This window comes from Balaenoptera borealis, assembly GCF_965194805.1.
Source record: "Balaenoptera borealis genome assembly, chromosome: 15".
NCBI lineage: Eukaryota > Metazoa > Chordata > Mammalia > Artiodactyla > Balaenopteridae > Balaenoptera > Balaenoptera borealis.
Genome location: NC_138871.1, coordinates 9,123,143 through 9,139,189, shown reverse-complemented (window position 1 = coordinate 9,139,189; position 16,047 = coordinate 9,123,143). Strand labels below are relative to the sequence as shown.

Genomic DNA, 16,047 nt, shown 5'->3' with positions numbered 1-16,047 from the left:
CTGTCACTGTTTGCAGACGACATTATACTATACATAGAGAATCCTAAAGAGGCTACCAGAAAACTACTAGAACTAATCAATGAATTTGGTAAGGTTGCAGGATACAAAATTAATGCACAGAAATTTCTGGCATTCCTATACACCAGCAACGAAAAATCAGAAGGAGAAATTAAGGAAACATTCTTATTTACCATTGCAACAAAAAGAATAAAATACCTAGGAATAAACCTGCCTAAGGAGGTGAAAGGTTTGTACTCAGAAAACTATAAAACACTGATGAAAAAAATCAAAGATGACATAAACAGATGGAGAAATATACCATGTTCTTGGATTGGAAGAATCAATATCGTGAAAATGACTATACTACCCAAAGCAATCTACAGATTCCGTGCAATCCCTATCAAACTACCAATGGCATTCTTCACAGAATTAGAACAAAAAATCTTACAATTCGTATGGAAACACAAAAGACCCTGAATAGCCAAAGTAATCTTGAGAAAGAAAAACAGAGTTGGAGGAATCAGGCTCCCCAACTTCAAACTATACCACAAAGCTACAGTAATCAAGACAGTATGGTACTGGCACAACAACAAATATAGATCAATGGTACAGGATAGAATGCCCAGAGATAAACCCATGCACATGTGGGCACCTAATTTACAACAGTGGAGGCAAGAACATACAATGGAGAAAAGACAGCCTCTTCAATAAGTGGTGCTGGGAAAACAGGACAGCTACATGTAAAAGAATGAAATTAGAACACTACCTAACACCATACACAAAAATAAACTCCAAATGGATTAAAGACTTAAATGTAAGACCAGACACTATAAAAGTTTTAGAGGAATACATAGGAAAAACATTCTATGACATAAATCACAGCAAGATCTTTTTTGACCCACCTCCTAGAGTAGCATAAATAAAAACAAAAATAAACAAATAGGACTTAATTAAACTTGAAAGCTTTTGCACAGCAAAGGAAATCATAAACAAGACAAAAAGACAACCCTTAGAATGGGAGAAAATATTTGCAAATGAAACAACAGGCAAAGGATTAATCTCCAAAATACACAAACAGCTCATGGAGCTCAATATCAAAAAAAAATCCAGTTAAAAAATGGGTGGAACACCTAAATAGACATTTCACCAAGGAAGACATACAGATGGCCAAGAGGCACATGAAAAGATGCTCAACATCACTAATTAGAGAAATGCAAATCAAAACTACAATGAGGTATCACCTCACACCAGTCAGAGTGGCCATTATCAAAAAAGCTAGAAACAATAAATGCTGGGGGCTTCCCTGGTGGCGCAGTGGTTGAGAATCTGCCTGCCAATGCAGGAGACACGGGTTCAAGCCCTGGTGTGGGAAGATCCCACATGCCGCGGAGCAACTGGGCCCATGAGCCACAACTGCTGAGCCTGCGCGTCTGGAGCCTGTGCTCCGCAACAAGAGAGGCCGCGACAGTGAGAGGCCCGTGCACCGTGATGAGGAGTGGCCCCCGCTCGCCGCAACTAGAGAAAGCCCTCACACAGAAACGAAGACCCAGCACAGCCATAAATAAATGAATGAATGAATGAATGCTGGAAAGGTTGTGGTGAAAAGGGAACCCTCCTACACTGTTGGTGGAAATGTAAATTGATGCAGCCTCTGTGGAAAACAATATGGAGGTTCCTTAAAAAACTAAAAATAGAACTACCATATGACCCAGCAATCCTACTACTGGGCATATACCCTGAGAAAACCATAATTCAAAAAGAGCCATGCACCACAATGTTCAGTGCAGCACTGTTTACAATAGCCAGGACATGGAACCAACCTAAATGTCTGCCGACAGATGAATGGATAAAGAAGATGTGGCACATATATACAATGGAATATTACTCAGCCATAAAAAGAAACGAAACTGAGTTATTTGTAGTGAGGTGGATGGACCTAGAGTCTGTCATACAGAGTGAAGTAAGTCAGAGAAAAAGAAATACTGTATGCTAAGGTATATATATGGAATCTAAAAAAAAAAAAAAGTACTGATGAACCTAGTTGCAGGGCAGGAATAAAGAGGTAGACATAGAGAATGGACTTGATGACATGGGGTGGGAGGACGAAGCTGGGGCGAAGTGAGAGTAGCATCGACATATACACACTACTGAATGTAAAGCAGTTGGCTGGTGGGAAGCAGCAGTGTAGCACAGGGAGATCGGCTCGGTGCTTTGTGATGAACTAGAGGGGTAGGATAGGGAGGATGGGAGGGAGGCTCAAGAGGGGATATGGGGACATGTGTATGCATATGGCTGATTCGCTTTGTTGTGCAACAGAAAGTAACACGGTATTGTGAAGCAATTATACTCCAATAAAGATCTATTAAAAAAAAATCTATGTTTATGCTATATTGTAGTCTGTTAAGTGTACAGTTGGCATTATGTCTAAAAAAACAATGTACATATCTTTTGGGGGGGGCTGTGCCATGCCGCATGCGGGATCTTAGTTCCCCGACCAGGGATTGAACCCATGTCCCCTTCACTGGAAGTGCAGTCTTAACCACTGGACCGCCAGGGAAGTCCCAACAATGTACCTATCTTAATTTAAAAATACTTCGTGGCAGAATTCCCTGGCGGTCCAGTGGTTAAGACTCTGTGCTTCTACTGAAGGGGGTGCAGGTTTGATCCCTGGTCGGGGAACTAAGATCCCACATGCTGTGCAGCGTGGTCCCCAAAAAAATCAAACTAGAAAACCTTTATGGCTAAAAAAATGTTAACCACCATCTGAGCCTTCAGCGAGTTATAAACTTTTTGATGGTGGAGAGTCTTGCCTCGATGTTGGTGGCTGCTGGCTGATCAGGGTGGTGGCTGCTGATTGGGGTCGCCGTGGCAGTTTCTTAAGACGACAGTGAAGCTTGCTGCATCAATTGGCTCTTCCCTGCACCAGCGATTTCTCTGAAGCACCCAACGCTGTTTGATAGCATTTTATCCACAGTAGAACTTCTTCCAAAATTGGAGTCAGTCCTGTCAAACCCTGCCAACCCCAACCCCTTATCAGTTAAGTTCATATGATGTTCTAAATCCTTTGTTGCCATTTCAACAGTCTTTGCAACATCTTTACCAAGAGTAGTTCCCATCTCGAGAAACCACTTTCTTTGCTCATCCATGAGAAGCAACTCCTCGTCCATTAAAGTTTTATCATGAGATGGCAGCAATTCAGTCACACCTTCAGGCTCCACTTCTCATTGTAGTTCCCTTGCTAGTCCTACCACATCTGCAGTTACTTTCCTTCATGAAGTCTTGAACCCCTCAAAGTCATCCATGAGGGTTGGAATCAACTTCTTCCAAACTCCTATCAGTGTCGATATTTTGATCTCTTTTCATGAATCATGAATGTTCTTAATGGCATCTAGAATGGTGAATCCTTTCCCGAAGGTTTTCAATTGACTTTGCCCACATCCATCAGAGGAATCTCTGTCTATGGCAGGTGTAGCCTTATGAAATGTAGTTCTTAAATAATAAGACTTGAAAGTTGAAATTACTCCTTGATCCATGGGCTACAGTATGATGTTTTGTTAGCAGTCATGAAAATAACAATAATCTCCTTACACAGCTCCATCAGAGCTCTTGGGTGACCAGGTGTATTGCCGATGAGCAGTACTACTTTAAAAGGAATCTTTTTTCTGAGCAGTGGCTCTCAACAGTGGGCTTAAAATATTCAGTAAACCAATGTGTTGTCATCCTTTATTGTTCAATTTATAGAGCACAGGCAGAGTAGATTTAGCATAATTCTCAAGGGCCCTAGGATTTTTGGAATGGTAAGTGAGCATTGGCTTCAACTTAAAATCACCTGCTAACTGCATTAGCCCGTAACAAGGGGGTCAGTGCATCCTTTGAAGCTTTAAAACCAGGCCTTGACTTTTCCTCTCTGGCTATCAAAGTCCTAGATGGCATCTTCTTCTAATATAAGGTGGTTTTGTCCACATCGAACATCTGTTGTGTAGTGTAACTACCTTCATTAATGATCTTAACTAAATCTTCCGGATAACTTGCTGCAGCTTCTACATCAGCACTTGCTGTTTCACCTTACTCTTTTATGTTATGGAGACAGCTTTCCTTAAACCTCATGAACCAATCTCTGGTAGCTTCAAACTTTTCATCTGCAGCTCCCTCACCTCTCTTAGCCTTGATAGAATTGAGAGGTGGGGCCTTGCACTGGGTTAGGTTTTTGGGTAAGGGAATGTTGTGGCTGGTTTGATCCTCTATCCAGACCACTCAAACTTTCTCCATATCAGCAAGAAGGCTGTTTGTCTTTCTTACCATTCACGTGTTCACTGGAGTAGCACATTTATTTTTTTATTTGCTTGTTTGTTTATTTTTATTCTTTGGAGCAGCTTTTATTTTTTTTTAATTTTTAAAAAAATTATTTATTTATTTATTTATTTTTGGCTGCATTGGGTCTTTGTTGCTGTGCGTGGGCTTTCTCTAGTTGGGGCGAGCGGGGGCTACTCTTTGTTGCAGTGTGTGGGCTTCTCATTGCTATGGCTTCTCTTGTTGCGGAGCATGGGCTCTAGGCACGTGGGCTTCAGTAATTGTGGCACGTGGGCTCAGTAGTTGTGGCTCACGGGCTCTAGAGCACACGCAGGCTCAGTAGTTGTGGCGCACGGGCTTAGTTGCTCCGCAGCATGTGGGATCTTCCCGGACCAGGGCTCAAACCCGTGTCCCCTGCATTGGCAGGTGGATTCTTAACCACTGCTCGACCAGGGAAGCCCTGGAGTAGCTCTTTTAATTTCCTTCAAGAACTGTCCCGTTGAATTCACGCCTTGGCCGTTTGGTGCACGAGGCCTAATTTTCAGCCTGTCTCAGCTTTCGACACGCCTTCCTTGCTAAGCTTAATCATTTCTAGCTTTTGTTTTAAAGTGAGAGGCCTGTGATTCTTCCTTTCACTTGAACACTTAGAACCTATTGTAGGGTTATTAATCGGCCTAAATTTCAATATTGTTGTGTCTCAGGGAACAGCGAGAGAGAAGAGGAGAGGGAAAGAGACAGGGCATGACCGGTTGGTGGAGCAGTCAGAACACACACAGTATCTATCAAGTTCCCTGTCTTATGTGGGTGCAGTTGGTGGCGCTCCCCCAAAACAGTTACAATAGTAACATCATAGATCGCCATAACAGATACAATAATAATGAAAAAGTTTGAAAACCTGGGAGAATTACCAAAGTGTGACACAGACACAGAGTGAGCAGATGCTGTCTGAAAAATGGTACCGATAGACTTGCTCGACGAAGGGTTGCCACACACCTTCATTTTGTTGGAAAAAAAAAAAGTAGTATTTGCGAAGCACATTGAAATGACGTAGGCCTGTACTGCATTTCTTCAGTTCTCAGATGCACATTTTTTTTGCATTTTAACATCTCTGTAACCAGGATGTCTTATGATTGATGACATCTTGGATTTGATGACATACAGTAAATGTGATCTTTTTGTTCTTTTACAGCCTCATTCCTTTCTTGATCATCTGGTTAGTGGTCTAATAATAATAGCTTTTGCTTGACTCTTGACATTTTCATTCTCTCCAACTTTGGAGCAGAGGTCTTCCTATACCTGATTACTGGGGGCGGGGCAGGGGGCACAGATGCTGAAAGAATGAGGCAGAGGCATGCCAGCTGCTTCCAAAGAATGTGCTTCTAAACCCAATCACTACATTGTCATTGAACCCAAGGTATGTAAAGTAGGATTCACACAAATAGGTGAACTTGACTTTTTGCTTTACCAAAGGATTCTTGAAGCAAGCACCCCTTTACATGCAGGTCCAGGCTGGCTTTTACCCTATGCTTTATTCACTAGTAATAAAAAAGGGCAGCAACCTAAATGTCCATCGACAGATGAATGGATAAATAAGATGTGGTATATATGCAAGTGAATACTACTCAGCCGTAACAAAGAATGAAATGATGTCATTTGCAGCAACATGGATGAACCTAGAGAATATTATACTTAATGAAGTAAGTCAGACAAAGACAAATATTATATACCACTTTTATGTGGAATCTAAAAAATAATACAAATGAATCTATACAAAACAGAAACAGACATAGAAAACAAACTTATGGTTACCGAAGGAGAAGGGGGAGAGGGATAAATTAGGAGTATGGGATTAACATATACAAACTACTATACATAAAATAGATAAGCAACAAGGATTTACTGTATAGCACAGGGAACTATATTCAAAATCTTGCAATAACTATAATGGAAAATAATCTGAAAAAATATATATAACTGAAACACTTTGCTGTACACATTGTGAACTAACATAATATTGTAAATCAACTGTACCTCAGTGAAAAAAAAATACTGTTAAAAAGGGGGGGCATGGTTGAGATGAGTTTGCTGTCAGTTCCATATCCTAGACCTGCACAGTCCAGTCCAGTAGCCACTACCCACATGTGGTTGCTGAGTTCTTGAACAGTAAACAGTCTGAATTGAGATGTGCAGTGAGTGCCGAACACACACCAGATGTCAAAGACTTAGTACCCCAAAAAGGAAAAATATCTATTCATATGTTTATATTGACTGCATGTTGAAATGATATTTTGATTATATTGAGTTCATCATAATATTAATTTCATTTCTGTCTCTTTAATTTTTTTAATGTAGCTACTCAAAAGTTTTAAATTACCTGTATGGCTTGCATTCTGTTTCTTTTTGTTTTTTTTTAAAAAAATGTTTTTTTTGACGTGAACCATTTTTAAAGTCTTTATTGAGTTTGTTACAATATTGCTTATGTTTTATGTTTCGGTTTTCTGGCCCTGAGGCATGCGGGATCTTAGCTCTCGACCAGGGATCGAACCCGCACCCCCTGCATTGGAAGGCGAAGTCTTAACCACTGGACCGCCAGGGAAGGCCCACATTCTGTGTCTTTTGGACAAGCATAAAGCTTTATGGAGAAAAAGCACTTACCTGAAACAGTATATTCTTGAAGTTTCCCTAACATTCCCAGCACTCTGAGGCTGGGCTTTTCTCAAGCTTACATTTTCTCGTAAAACAAGCAGTTAGCTCACCTGAGGAGGATGCAGAGGAGGAAGGAGAAGAGTTGCAGCTTCCTGCTCTTCCTCCCGCACAGTTTGGGCTCTAACTGGCTGATTATCATCATCCTCATCCTCCTGGGTGACTTTCATGCACCTCGGCTTCTGGAAATACAGGGCAGCCTTCAGAATTGGGAACGCTCCCTTTGGAGACTCAGGCGGGGTGGCCCCTTTCGGCTTCCGCATTCAGACTGTCCCCAGGGAGCCAGCGTCTTTGGTGTCGGCACCCTGTGTCCACGGTCCAGTTGCTGCTGTATACGGTGTCTGTTCTGGTCCGGATGCATCCTTGTCTAAACCACGTTTACGGCGTGGAGTCGCACAGACCCGGGGTGATTCCAGCTCCGCCGCTGCCTGGGGTGACTTGGGCAGGTGGACGTGGGGTCCGAGACTTACTCCTCAAAGGCACCTAGGAAGAGTCTCTCCTGGTGCCTGGCGTGTTGTGGGAACGTAGACATCAGCTTCTGTCCTTGTGGTGGGCCAGTCACATGGGACTAAGGAAAACAGGAGGCCCCCTAGCAAGCTGTAACGCAAGTGTCCCTCCCCTCAGGGAAGTCCCACCTGGCCATCGTGCAGAAGGTGAACAACGAGGGCGAAGGTGACCCCTTCTACGAGGTGCTGGGCCTGGTCACCCTGGAGGACGTCATTGAGGAGATCATCAAGTCCGAGATCCTGGACGAGTCTGAAGACTACCGTGAGTCCTGGCCCTGGCGCTTTTCCGGCTCCGCTGTTCTTTCGAGCTTACGGAGGCGTGTGTGTATCAGAGGATGGCGGGTCTCCGTGTTGTCAGAAGCGGGGCTGGATCTCGGGTCAGAGCCGTCACGTACCCAGGCCCTGTCTCCTTACTCCTGTGCGGGCCGGGATTGCCCCTTGCAGGAGGGAGGGCTCACACATGTGCCTGGACGCAGAGCCATGGGGGCGCATCCCATGGGTGGCTTTGCAGTCCCAGGGCTTGCCCGGGGCTCTGCCTTTAACGGGCTTTTTCCCAGTCTTTATCTCCCTTGGTCTGTTTGCTTTCTCTTGTTCTGTTGTATAGAAGTGTCTTCTCAAAGAAGCCTGTTCTTTACTGCTGAGAGAGGTTCTTCCCCAAACAGATGATCGTGGGGCCCGTGATTGTGTTTTAGAAGTGCCTGGCTCTTAGGATGGCAGCTGCGGTCTGCAGGGCAGACACAGAGCTCATGCTTGACGGCGGGCCTCACGTGGGCCCCCTGGGACACTGAGCTGCCTGCCCTGTGAGCTTGGAAGTGAATCTCTGCCCACGTGTCTGTCCCCCAAATGCAGCATTTTGGTTTGGCATCTCAGACTGCCGTAGGCACGGGGTCTGCAGGTTAGCGGCTGTTTGGCACCAGTAATCCTCGAACATGTGCTTTCTAGCGAGGGGCCTGTTGTTTTACATAAGCTGTCTGCTATCATATCGGCATTATCTCCTCCCAGCTCCGAGGAGGGAGCAGGCCTCTCTGCTACTTCTCGGGACATCGCTGGAATGCAAGCTGCCACCCCTCTGACCGGGCACCAGATCACTGCCTGGGTGGAGTGGCTGCCAGGTGCCGTCAAGACAGCAGTGCCCTGATGCTGTCTCCCCCCAGGAGCCCCGAGGCCTTGGGGGGAGGGAGAGGCAACGTGCCCCTTGGTCCGGTCATGTTGATGGAGGGCTGCTGGAGCCTAAGCAGGCCCTCTTCTCCCCGCCCCAGGAGACACCGTGGTGAAGAAGAAGCCTGCGTCTCTGAGCGCCCCTCTCAGGCAGAAAGAGGAATTCTCTCTGTTCAAGGTGTCTGACGATGACTGTAAAGTGAAAATCTCACCTCAGCTGCTCTTGGCCACCCAGCGCTTCCTTTCCCGAGGTGAGGGCGAGGGTGGGCCTCGTCCCTGCTCACCGGCCAGTGGATCAGGAGACCATCCTCCCCATTCCCAGTGAGCAGGAGGGTGTCCAGGAGAAGTTCGGCGATTCTCTCTGCCGCCCTGTCAGCAGCTCGGGTCACCTGAAGGCGGCTCCTCTGTGGGTGGCGGGGAGCCGCGGCCGGGTGGGTGCTGTGGGAGGCTGGGGGAGCCGAGGCACGCAGCAGGAGGCGGGCGGTGACAGGGGCTGCGCTGGGCCCGGTGGACATTGTCCCCGTACCTGTTTCCCCTGTGGGGCAGAGGTGGATGTATTCAGCCCGCTGCGAATCTCCGAGAAGGTCCTGCTGCACCTGCTGAAGCATCCCAGCGTCAACCAGGAAGTGAGGTTTGACGAGAGCGACCGCCTGGCCGCCCACCACTACCTGTACCAGCGCAGCCAGCCGGTGGACTATTTCATCCTCATCCTGCAGGTACCTGCGAGCCCGGCCTGGAGCCCGCCACTTGCTTAGGAAGTGGGGAGGGTCTGAGAAGAGGAAGGAACATCCAGATGCACCCGCCCTGGATAAGTGGGGTCAGTGCTCTCTCCTTGTGCTCTTTGCTGGCAGGAAGGATAACCTGTCCACCTCTTTCTTTCCCTGTCCCTCTTTCCTCCCCCTCTTCCCCGACCTCCCAGGGCAGGGTTGAGGTGGAGATCGGGAAAGAGGGCTTGAAGTTCGAGAATGGGGCCTTCACCTACTACGGAGTGTCCGCCCTGACGGCGCCGTCCTCGGGTAAGCTGCAGCCGTCCCAGAGCTGGAGGCGGGGGGCGGCGGCTGGATGGGCGTTGCCGAGGCTCTCCGGTGCCCCGCGTCTGGCCTCCCGCAAGGCAGTCTGCCTTGGGACCTGCTGGCCATTCTCATCTCCGGGCTGCATGGAGGGTGGGGCAGCATTCCTTCGGGGCTCATCTTCATTGCTTTTCCCAGGAGGACCGTGTTTGCCATCCTTTCCGGAGCCCCTGGCTGTATTCCCTCACCGGGGCGATGTGTGGGGTGGGTCTCCGAGGCCGCGTGCGGCTGGCCTGCTCCATCACCCACTGTCCTCTCATAGTTCACCAGTCCCCGGTGTCCTCGCTCCAGTCCATCCACCACGACCCGCTGCCCGAGCCCGCCGAAGGCACCCGCTTGTCTGCATACTGTCCTGACTACACCGTGAGGGCGCTCTCTGACCTGCAGTTCATCAAGGTGACCGTCTGGGCTGCTGACTGGTGCTGGCTTTTAACCAGCTTTGTGTCCCCGAGGGCTAGACCAGCTGGTCACACATTTGAATGGATTAAGAATAAATCCTGATTGAGTCTATCTGAGACTTCCCAGAGCAAGACCTTGTACTTGCTGTGAAGGGTGGATGGCCTGGCCCCTCTGTCTGCTGGTGGCCTAAGCACCCAGCTTCCTTGGAGATCTTAACAACGCTTCCACCCTGCACCCCCCCCACCCCCCAACCCTGGTTCGGGGGCTGGAGGGCAGGAGGGAGGGGTGTGGCCCCTCACCTCACCTTCTCCGTCCAGCTGCACGAGTTGCAATGCTTCCTGTGCCCCAGGTCACGCGGCTGCAGTACCTCAATGCACTCCTGGCCACCCGAGCCCAGGCCGTGCCGCAGTCCCCTGAGAACGCGGACCTCCAGGCCGTCCCAGACAGCCAGACCCGGCTCCTTGATGACAAGATAGCCACAGCCACAGGTGAGCCCCGTGCGGCTGCATCCCACGGCGTCGACCCCAGGGCGACCGTGCCTTTTGCCGTCCTGGCTGCACACACACAGACCTGCTCTCTCTGCCCTCGCCCTGCCCTACATTCGTTCTTTCTCCCTTTGTCTCCCCGTCCTTTTCGCTCTCCCTTCTTGTGTTTTTAATAACTTCGTCAACGCTGAGCTATAGGTCAGCTTACATTTTGAGTAGAGCCTGTAAGTCAGCATTTTCTCTCCAGGGCCTGTAGCGTGGGTTGATTTAATTAGAGAATACAGTTGACCCTTGAACAACAGCAGGTTAGGGGCGCCAACCCTCTGCGCAGTCAAAAATCTGTGTATAACGTGTTTGGTCCTCTGTATTTGTGGTTCTACATCCGCAGATTCAACCAGCTACAGCCTGTGTAATGCTGTAGTATTTACTATTGAAAAATAATCTGCATATAAGTGGACCCACGCAGTTCAAACCTGAGTTGTTCAAGGGTCAACCGTAGTTGCTAAATGGGAGTACGGTCAAGTTCAGGCGCTGTATTGGGTCATTTGGCGTTAGGGTTAGGTCACCTAGAAAGTGAAGATTTGGGTCACCAGTGGGCCTGGCTCAGAAGGTAGGTGGCTGGTGGACACCATCCCCAAAACCCAGAAGAGCACCTCCTGAGGCGTTTGGTCCCATCCAGGCGTTCCACTGGGAGCAGGAAGAAACAGACTTTGCAGAGTGGGATGGGAAACCCCACCCTTAGAGTGTAAGGAGGGAAGATAAAAAAGGAGCCTGTGAAGGGTAGGCTTGGGTGGGAGCGGTAAAACACATCAGGGAACTTTCGTGTCCTTGTTATTCAAGAAGGTACTTTTATGCTGACCGAGCTCCTAGGTTGGGGTCTGAGGTCCTCCGGGGCTTGGCGGGGCTTGGGGGGGGCCGTGTTAGGAACTGCAGGGGCCTGACTGCCAGTGCTCCATCCCCCTTACCCTGCAGTGGGGACGCCGAGCCCTTACTGAACACTTCCCATGCCACGCACTGTGCTAAGGGCTCTCGTCGTCCTGACTCAGCTGAGAAAACGTCCCTGAAGTTTTGAGAGGTGGTAGTTGTCACGCCCATTTTACAGGTGAAGAGTCGGAGGCCGGGAGAGACGGGCACTCTGGCTTGGAGACTGGGCGCGCCCTTGGTTACCGGACCCACGTTTGAGAAGGGAAACGTGTTTTTATAGTGGAAAGGTGCTTCCTGAGCTGCGTCGGTGGCTCCACTCCTGCGAGCTCCATCTCTGGTGCTGGTGAAGGACCCTGGGGGGTTGTGTTGGGTCCTGGATCCGGGCATGGTCGCAGTCATTTTGGAATGAACGGACCCTTCGTTCACCTCTTAGGGCGGAGCCCGCTCCTCTGTTTACCCACCGTGACGGTCTTTTATTTTGTGAGGCACCCCTCACACAGAGGAGGTTCGCACCACCACGTTAGACTCGGGTCTCGAAAGCCAGGACGTTTTTCTTTTTCAAAATGTGAGCCTTTTGGTTTTGGTTTTCTCACATGTGAGCCTTTTCTGGCTCCATCTGCTACTCAGACTGCACAGGTTGTGTATAAGGTACAAACTTACATCTAAGAATCCTGGTTTTTCCCTTCATTTCATCTTTTATCACATACCCAGAGGTTTTTTAATCCTTTTGTGGCTTCAGCGGCTCGTGAGGCAGTCCTCTGAGGGAATTGTTTTTAGTGGCTCATGGGTCATTTCCTCTTTGTAACGGATTACCAGCCAGCCCCTGTTCTGTAGTCATGATGTTGGTGATTTTCCCCTAAGTGTGGCCTGACATTGGCCCTGGGCGGCCCTCAGGGTCTTGCACTTTATCTCTGTTAACCTGTTGCTTCGCTGCCCGGGGAGCTCAGTGTCGCTACGTGTGTTGGACGTGTCCCCGGGGCGCTGCTGAAACGGTGCAGGTCAGAGCCATCCTCTGGGTGACTCTGGCTCTAGCTTCCCCAGCAGAGAAGTGTCTGAAATGCTTGGAAAGCACGATGATTTTGAGCTGCCTTCAGCCGGGTCGGCAAATGGCATGAGGGCCAAATCTGCCTGTTCTCGTAACGTTTTACTGGAGGTGCCCATCTGCTGAGGGATTGTACTCGGCTGCCGGTGGAGTTGCGTCGTTGCCCCCGAGGCCTGCAAAGCCTAAGAAGACTGGCCCTTTACAGAAACACCTTCTGGAACCCTGGTCCGCTGCGTCACATTCGGGAAACGCCCTCCACATCGATCAATCCCAGAGCGGGATTCCCAGGGAGAGTCCGAGCTTGACACCGAGCCTCCTGGGCCCCTCTCGCCCCGGCGGCCTTGACTCTGCGGTGCTGCCCAAGCTGCCCGAGCGGAGTGGCTCTGCCGGAGCAGCTCCATAGCTGGTCTTCTCTCTCTCTCCCTCCCTCTCCCTCTCCCTCCCCTTCCCTCCCCCTCCCTCTCTCCCTCCCCTCCCCCTCCCCCTTCCTCTCCCTTTCCCTCTCCTCTCTCTAGCTTTCCCAGTAGGCCTTTCCCTCTTTGGCACATTTGGAAACTGCAGTTGATAATTGACTGTGGACTAGTGAGCATTTTTTGTTTTAAGACAACACGCAAGGTAAATATCTTGCCTTTTACTTTACCTTCTCTTTGCTTTCCTTTGCCAGCCTGTTAGCTGCTGGGGGGCACTGCAGACCTCTCCCCCCAGATGGGGGGCACTTCTCCATGGGGGTGAGTGGGTGCTTCCTGTCCCTTGTTGCTACTTCTCATCTCATTTTTCTGGAGGGCAGGAGGGACCATGAAATGCCTGCTCAGCCTTGGAAACAAAAGCTCCCTTCCAGTGCCTGCTGTGTTGTCTGGGCAGCTGCCTCCTGCCTGGCCTTAGGGCCTCGGCCTCCCACGGGCAGAAGCCCTGCCTCTCATTGATGGCATCCGTCCTGGCAGTGGTTTTCTCTCACGAGGCTGAGCATTTTCCTAACTAAACGCTCCCAGCTCTGCCTCGATGTCTCCCGAGGAGGCCTGAGGCTCCTCGGCGCCCCCCCCGCCCCTTCCCGTCCTAAAGAGGACTTAACACCTGGTGTCACAGGAGCCGCTCCCTGGACTGGCTCTGGGCTGATGCTCTCCCCTCTCCCCTCTAGGGTCCAGCCACAGCAGACCCGGCCTCCCGGCGGAGGAGAGCCCGGGGCGGAACCCGGGAGTTTAACCGCTTGGCTGGCAGCCCCGAGTGTGGGGAACGGACCGTCACGTGGGGAACTGGAGCGAGCCGAGGAGCGGCTTCCTGCCAGCCTGTCCCCACCCCCTGCAGGCCACGTTTTAGATGGCCCTCGTGGACGCGGCTCCTGGCTGCCCTCGGAGCCAGAGGCCGGTGCCAGGAGCCTCAGCAGGTCCTGCCCCCCTTTAGGAGATGGGGGTCCGCCGGGGCCAGCCCTCCAGGCCTGCTTCCGAACGGAATGAAAGGAACAGTGCCATCTCCAGTCCCTGGGCCAAGCCTCCCTGTGACAGTGCAGTGTATTTATACCTCTTCTGGCCAAGCCACGATGTGAGTGCACGATTACTGCCTTTCTGTGGCCCTGACCTGTACTCTCTTTGCTTTTAATTTGCCAGCCTTCTGCTGCTGGCAGCACTTTTTGAGCAAACCAGGACCACCAGTGTGGGCTGGGGGTTCACATCCATGGCCTTGGCCACGGTGACCTTTTTGGCTTCCCTTACGATGCCATGCTTCAGAGCACGCGCCCAGCCTGCCCCACGTGCCAAACCTGGAAGCAGGTCTATCGCACCAGCCCCGCTCCCTCCCGTGCGGGTGGCTTTCTCACGCTGGCCCCGGCCCAGTCGCCGCTAACAGTATTGTCGTTTCCTGTGTTTTAAGAAGAGGTCACGCGTGGGAGGAAGGGACCGCTCTGCTGCACCTAAGCCTTTGTCGTGGGGTTCCGGGGAGGGCAGCCCGGGGGCGCCGTGCGGCTGTCAGGTGCGCGGAGGGCGGCCAGGGCTGGTTGTGAGCCAGGGAGACCCCTCTCCGTCGTTTGGAAGAAAGAACATGACATCGGAGTTTTTCTTAGATCTCTGAAACATTTCAAGCTCTTTGCTTTTTTCCTGTTCTAGCTCTGGGGTTTTAGAGAAGCGGGAACGAGAAGGCATTTGTCTCGCCTTCCGGTTCACCTAAACTCACCTTCCACAGCGCTTCAGCTGCACAGAAACCAGGGCATCACGGGGACCGAGGATGGGGAGGGAGGAGGATTTCTGGAACCTTTCCCAAAGGCATTTGGGTTCTTATCCAGGATCAGTGGGAATGAAGGCCAAAAACAGTGGCATGCTCACTGAGAGACTTTTCTCAAGGAATTCTCTCCAAGAGCAAACCCAGGTGGGAAGTAGATACTTTAAAATTCTCTCTCTCCAGAACAGTGGTTCTTAGCCTCGGCTGCACATTGGAAATCACTTGGCAAATTAAAAATACTGATACCTGGGGCCCACCCCCCAGGGATTTCTGATTGAATCAGTCCAGGCATCAGGATTTTATTCTTTAAAATTATTTTAGGTTCACAGATCATATACCCTTCACACCCGCTTCCCTGAATTTTATCTCACGTAACCTTGGTGCATTTATCGAAACTAAAAAATTAACATGGGTACAAAACTATTAACTAAATTACAGACTTTACTTGGATTTTTATCAGATTTTCCATCATGTCCCTTTTCTGTTGCAGGATCCAATCCAGGATACCAAGTTGCATTTAGAGCTATTGCTTTTTTTTTTTTCCTAAGTAACTTTTTACTTTGAAATAATTAACAGATTCATAGGAAGTTGCAAAGATAGAGGTCCCATGTACCCTTCACCCAGTTTTCCTCAGTGATTACACCTTACATAGTTACAATGCAGTATCAAAACCAGGAATCTGACACTGGTGCCATGTGGGCATATAGTTCTATAGCATCTTATCATACGTAGATTTGTGTAACCACCACTGCAATCTAGATACAGAACTGTTCCTCCCTAGGATCTCCCTCCAACAGACCCTTTTAGAGCCACCCCCACCCCCTCTGGCCACTGTCCCTAATTCCTGGCAACCACTAATCTGTCCATCATCTCTATAATTTTGTCATTTCAAGAATGTTGTATAAATGGGATCTTACAGTATGTAACCATTGGGACTGGCTTTTTTCACTCAGCGTAATGTTCTGGAATCTCCTCCAGGCTGTTGCGCGTGTCAACGGCTCATTCCTTCTTGATTGCTGTGTGGTATTCCATCAAATACTCACTGCCCTGTCTAAGGACATCTGGGTGGTTTCCAGTTTTTGGCTATTCCAAATAAAGCTGCTATGAACATTCATTACAGGCTCTTGTGTAAACATTGGTTTTCTCTTCTCTTAGCTAAATGTCTAGGAGTGCAATTGCTAGGTTGTATGGTTACTGCATCTTTAAGTTTTAAAAGAAACTGCCAAACTCTTTCAGAGTGCCTGTACAACTTTACATTCCCA

At 49.4% G+C, this 16,047-nt stretch overlaps 1 protein-coding gene across 6 annotated transcripts in view; it reads left to right on the top strand.

Annotated features, from left to right (window-relative positions):
• The window catches only part of CNNM3 (cyclin and CBS domain divalent metal cation transport mediator 3), a 46,128-nt gene that overhangs the window by 10,265 nt on the left and 19,816 nt on the right, over positions 1 to 16,047 (top strand). For 2 of the 6 annotated variants that reach the window (XM_082356169.1, XM_082356170.1), the window contains exons 2-7: positions 7,618 to 7,761; positions 8,759 to 8,908; positions 9,204 to 9,373; positions 9,577 to 9,673; positions 9,990 to 10,123; positions 10,476 to 10,614. In XM_082356169.1, the coding sequence (XP_082212295.1) occupies positions 7,618 to 7,761; positions 8,759 to 8,908; positions 9,204 to 9,373; positions 9,577 to 9,673; positions 9,990 to 10,123; positions 10,476 to 10,614 (834 nt within the window). The other 4 variants (XR_014234591.1, XM_082356168.1, XM_082356166.1 and 1 more) reach the window with 4 other exon arrangements.